Source organism: Neolamprologus brichardi, chromosome 3 (assembly GCF_056152115.1).
Source record: "Neolamprologus brichardi isolate AB-2024 chromosome 3, ASM5615211v1, whole genome shotgun sequence".
NCBI lineage: Eukaryota > Metazoa > Chordata > Actinopteri > Cichliformes > Cichlidae > Neolamprologus > Neolamprologus brichardi.
In genome coordinates, this window is record NC_142106.1 from 44564879 (window position 1) to 44570005 (window position 5127).

General features: G+C 38.0%; 1 protein-coding gene across 1 annotated transcript; it reads left to right on the forward strand.

Moving 5' to 3' along the window:
• The first annotated feature begins 3563 nt into the window (after positions 1-3563).
• On the forward strand, positions 3564-5127 carry LOC148104354 (uncharacterized). Its single transcript, XM_087838350.1, has 6 exons — positions 3564-3612; positions 3738-4082; positions 4196-4234; positions 4357-4464; positions 4578-4610; positions 5000-5127. Exons 1-6 carry the CDS (start codon positions 3564-3566, stop codon positions 5125-5127), a joined length of 702 nt encoding a protein of 233 aa, XP_087694476.1.

A 5127-nucleotide genomic window follows, 5' to 3' on the forward strand; every position in this document is an offset into this window, starting at 1 on the left:
TTGTTCCAGTCTGCATGCCAAAGTATCCTTGGGCAAGATACTGAACCCCGCATTGATTCCCAATGTTTTACTGGAGCGTGAATATTGGATGGAAAGCACTTAAGTGTAGAAAAAAGTGCTTGTGTAAATAGATACATGCAGTATAAAGCACTTTGATTGCTAAAGGAGAGTATAAAAGCCTAGTGTGCTACTGAACCTGAACAAGAGTCTCTATCAGGAAGGTGCAGAAAGTTTGGCCTTCTGCATGAGAACCATTGCCATAAAAGCCTTGATGTCCCCAGAAAAAAAGTGTGTGGTTAGTGAAGATGGTTGTGGAAGTAAACTGATCTTCCCTCAAGCTGTATCATCACACAGGTGCTTGAGAGTTTGTTGTGGACATCTTCAATGCACTTCACAAACCAAGATCTCTTTATGAGTTTTATTCATCTTTACAAAGACAACAAACAGCAATACAGACTGAATGACAGCAGTCTGAATGTGTTTTAACCAAGAGGGACCACAAGCCTTGAATCTTTAGAGAGGCAAGTTACGTATCTGCCATGGTCACAGAACACATTCAGTACATGTGTGTGTGTGCAAAAGATATTCAGCAAGGAGCGGTCTTAAAATCTTCTTCTATTTTTGATAATTTATTGATTATATAAATATTTAGAGTTATATAAACATCAGGCTCAAAAATCCCATACAGGTATGGGTAGATGTTACAATTAGACAATGAAAATATGAATTAGCCAATATTTTATCACTAGTTAACCCTTGTAATGTCCTCGGGATTCCCATACACTTGTTTGCCATACCCCTGGGGTCATTTTTGACCCGAGGACAACACAAAAATCTGCAGGTTTTGACAAAATTTTAAAGCGCTTAACTTTAGCTACCATTGCTATCTTTTTTTCGTTTTTCATTTACGGTGGGTGAAATTGAGTGTGTTTTGGACAACGTCTGAGCTGTAAATGCGAAGCATAGTGGACAGTGATTGTTACTGAAAGAAGATCTATATCTGGATTTATTAGACTTCATCACTTAGAACTGTTTCATCATTGCTTATTCAAATATGAAGGGAGGTTCAAAGAAAACTAACATCTTCTGATCATGTATGCTTATATGTGGAAAGGTATATATATATATATATATATATATATATATATATATATATATATATATAAACTATCGGGTGCTGAAAACTGAAATCTTACAGGTTCTGAAACTGCAGGTTTCGTCACTCTCCGACCAAAATTCACTCAACCAGCGGCTAAAGAAGATCAAAACTATGCTTGAATTCGCTCTTACTTTTGCTGTTTGCTTCCACCATGATAAAATCACACTTCCTTCTCAGTGTACTTCAAGACCAGTTTCCCATTAAAAATGTCTATTTTGTGCATTATTCACTCACTTACTAAGCACCAGTCTACTGCTGTGTTCAGTGCTGTCGGCCGCGGTTTTTATTTTTATTTTTTTCAAAAAATGATCTCCAACAAGAAATCCTTATTTCTGCTGTTCAACACTGAAGAAATTTAAACTTATACCAAATTGCAAAACACTTGGCTGTGTCTCTAATAAAACCTCTGTAACTTTACTTCACATCAGCATCAGGTAATGTTCATATGTTGATTCATGGTTTTCTTCTGTTTTTTGATCTGCTATAAAAAGCCAGGCCAGGAAAAATTCCTTCATATTTGAATTACCATGACACAAAAACATCTGATGAAGTCTCACAAGTGTCAGTTTTTTTATACCTAAATAGTTTACATTGACTTTGTGATTGCAGAGAAATAGTCAAATAATTTGGAGTTGTCACGGTCTGGCTGGCAGACCATGGGGAGATGGGGAAATAGGACCCAAACGCCGGACTCTTCAGTGCAACAGTGTTTATTTACAAGGTGGTGAAGTAAACAACAATAAATCCCCAGTTTCCCAGACTCCCGTGTAGTGTCTTCTTCCCAAAAGTCCCCGTGTAGTGCTCTCTGCCCCAGTGTCCCTGCACTCCCCGTGCTCACTGCTCCTTCTCGTCCCACACTCCTCCTGAGGGGAAAACAATAGAGGCAGCTGTTACACACTGTATCCCAGCGGGCATACACTAACACTTGACTATGCTCGAAGACTGACGTGTAGTCAAACGCAATAATCCAGCATCGGTGGAAGCTCCATCGCTCATCTAAATAGCTCCCCCGACGAGCCCAGATGAGGAGCAGGTGTGCAGCAAGGACTTCGGGTGTGGCCAGCCCTCAAGTCAGGCCACGCCCCCAGGGCTGAAGGTGCCTGTAACTTGGCCACAGAAGAAAGGCAACACAGCCACCTGCCTACATACAGATGTGCACAGGGGCAGTGCAGACAACACACCAAATAATAATAATAACGATAATAACAATAATAATAATAATAACAACAATAACAACAGTCCTAGTCCCCACTGCCCACGGACCCCGAGTCCCCAGAGCCGGGTCCGTGACAGGAGTATTTTTTTTAATTTACAAGGTTTAGAGGGTTCTTTTGACAGTACATATCCAATATAAATGATCAGAATTATAATATTTCTGACTTCCTGAGTCAAGATGGAATCGAATTGAATTGAATAGGGATCTTTTGAAACAGAATTTAATCAGTTGTAGAAATCAGTGACGCTACCCAGCCCTAGTTCAGGGAGGACAGAGAGAGTGGATGATTAGAAAAGAGCTCGAGCCAGAGCAAAAGCAAAGAGCAGAGCGGCTTGGAGTAGCTGAAAAGACATTGTGTTATAAAGTGTTTTACAAACCCGAACAGTACAGCTAACAGTTAGGTTTTTCTGTCTCAGTGCAGCTAGCCAAACAATGAAGAACCTCCAAATAAGACAGAGAGTGAAAGTGGACAGTATATCCTTAATGTATATCCTTAGTTTTAGGGGCGTCGAGTTATTGGTTCTATTATTAGTTAGCTAACATAAATAAAGTAAGTCTATTGACTGCAACCAACCAACTAAACATGTTTTGAAAACTTTAACTTTAAGCACTTATTTCTTAAATCCAGCTGCACAGACAGTGTTACATCTATGACATTTTTTGAGAGTAGGGCTCTATGGTGTAAAATAGCCTTAATAAATGTGGTGTTTCATGTCCACTTTAAATACAGCAATCTGTTCTCCACAAACAAAGCACGTGGTTTTGCCTCTGACTGAGTGAATAAATACTTAGCTCACACTGCAAATAAGAACTTCTGACATGTTTCAGGACATCTCTCATAAATGTCTGTTCCAACGCATTTTCAGTGAAGCTGAAATTCAACAGCAAAATGGGAACACTATGATGCCAAAGTACCACATTCTTGTTTCGTTTTAAATGTAAACCATTTTAGGGCCGAGAAGAGGACTGTGGGAGTTTCTGAGTTACTTTTTATGAATTTCTACCACACTTTGGTAACATTTGGAAACTTTGTAACTGGATTTATAAACAGAAATGTATGCAAAAGCATTACATTGTATAGGCAGATCACTGGAAAGATAAAAAAAAGAAAAATACACTCCGCCCCTCTGAACCCCTTTATATGAGTTGTGTTGTACAACATATCCATGCAGTTACAGGATTAAACGCATGATGAGGAGCTTCGTCTTGAGCACAGCTTTATTTCTCTCCAGCCTCAGTAAGTACTGGCACCACAGTACTTTCAAATAATGGAATAAGTAAAGTCATTAAACAGATGTAGTTGATGTTGTTGTCCTGTAACACTGTAGGCTCAGACATAAACATTATGTTCTGTCATTACAGGCTGGATCTCTGTTTCAGGTTTTGAGTTTCAGACTGTGGAGGTCCAACTTGATGAAGAAGTCACGTTGAAGTGCTCCAACATTTCGAGTCATCCATCACAGACAGACTGGTTCAAGGTTATCAACAGAACTAAGCCCAGCTGTATTGCTGCTATGTATGGATCTCAGGGCAAAGCTTCTTTCTGTGATGGATTTCGAAATGGAAAATTCAATATGAGTTCCAACAACACCTCTGTGTTTCTTAAAATCACACAAGTGGATTTATCTGATGTCGGGCTGTATTTCTGTGGATTTTACGTGAATAAGCATACGGTCATTTCCAATGCAGTCGAGTTAAGAATTCAAGGTAAGCTTGTAGGGAGAAATTTTCTCTTTCAGTTTAGTTGATATGTAATCCAAAATCAGCTCACAGACATAAAGGAAATCACAAAATATTATAATAACCATGTTTCTTTACAGGCGGTGAAACCAATGAAGGGGAGGATTTTAAGACTGAAAGTAAAATTACTTTTCTGACTCTTAACATTTTGTTTTTAACTGTGATCATTATTATTATTAATATTACGTGTAAATCAAACAGATTGAATTAGAGTGATGTTCTATTATAATCTCTTTTACAGAAGAGCCTGGTAATACACATGTGATGAGCATCGTCCTGAGTGGTGTGACTGGTTTATTCGCTGTGGTGGTCATTGTTCTGGTTCTAAAAATCCTGAACCTTCAAACTGGTAAAAATTGCTGTATTGTTGTGCCTCCTCTTATAAGTTGATTTGAAATTCAAAGCAAAGTATGGTGGTATTAAAGAGCTAATCACATGTTTATATTTGCTCCTTATCTGCAGAACCTAAACCAGAGAGAAACAAGGTAAAAAATTGTCTTAAATTGTCTTAAATTAGAATTTATAAGCTTAATGTTATGAGTTGAAAACAAATATCCCAAATATTATCTGAATCAGGCTTTATGTTATTACTCACAGCAGGGAAACATTTTAGTACTGTAACATCAGTAGGACTTATGTCATTAAAATTCTCCTCATTTCTTTTAGTTCACTGGATATGATAATATTTTAACTTAACTTGGATTCTTAATTTAATTTTGTTTAATACTGTGCTGCCCAGCTGGTATAGATAAGGTATTATTAGGGAATTAAAATGAAAAAATCCCATTTGATGCACAATATTTTTTTGGTACAAACCACAAGTCAATAAACATTTTACATATGTGTTGTAAACTCAGCTGTGTAACTATTTGATTTTCAGAAAGTGAGCTCAGAAAATCTGAAGTACACGGGGATGAATATACAGATGAAGGTCAAAAGCAGCTGCAGGTCTGTGGCACAGACAGAGCTGGAGACACATGTTGTGTATGCTGCCGCCAGATTGACTCAATAA

Bases quoted from the DNA above. Each gene is read 5' to 3' on its own strand.
- LOC148104354 (XM_087838350.1), top strand. From the start codon at position 3,564: ATGATGAGGAGCTTCGTCTTGAGCACAGCTTTATTTCTCTCCAGCCTC. The intron at 4,083-4,195 runs GTAAGCTTGTAG...GTTTCTTTACAG, and splicing joins AGTCGAGTTAAGAATTCAAG to GCGGTGAAACCAATGAAGGG. The intron at 4,235-4,356 runs GTAAAATTACTT...TCTCTTTTACAG, and splicing joins GGAGGATTTTAAGACTGAAA to AAGAGCCTGGTAATACACAT.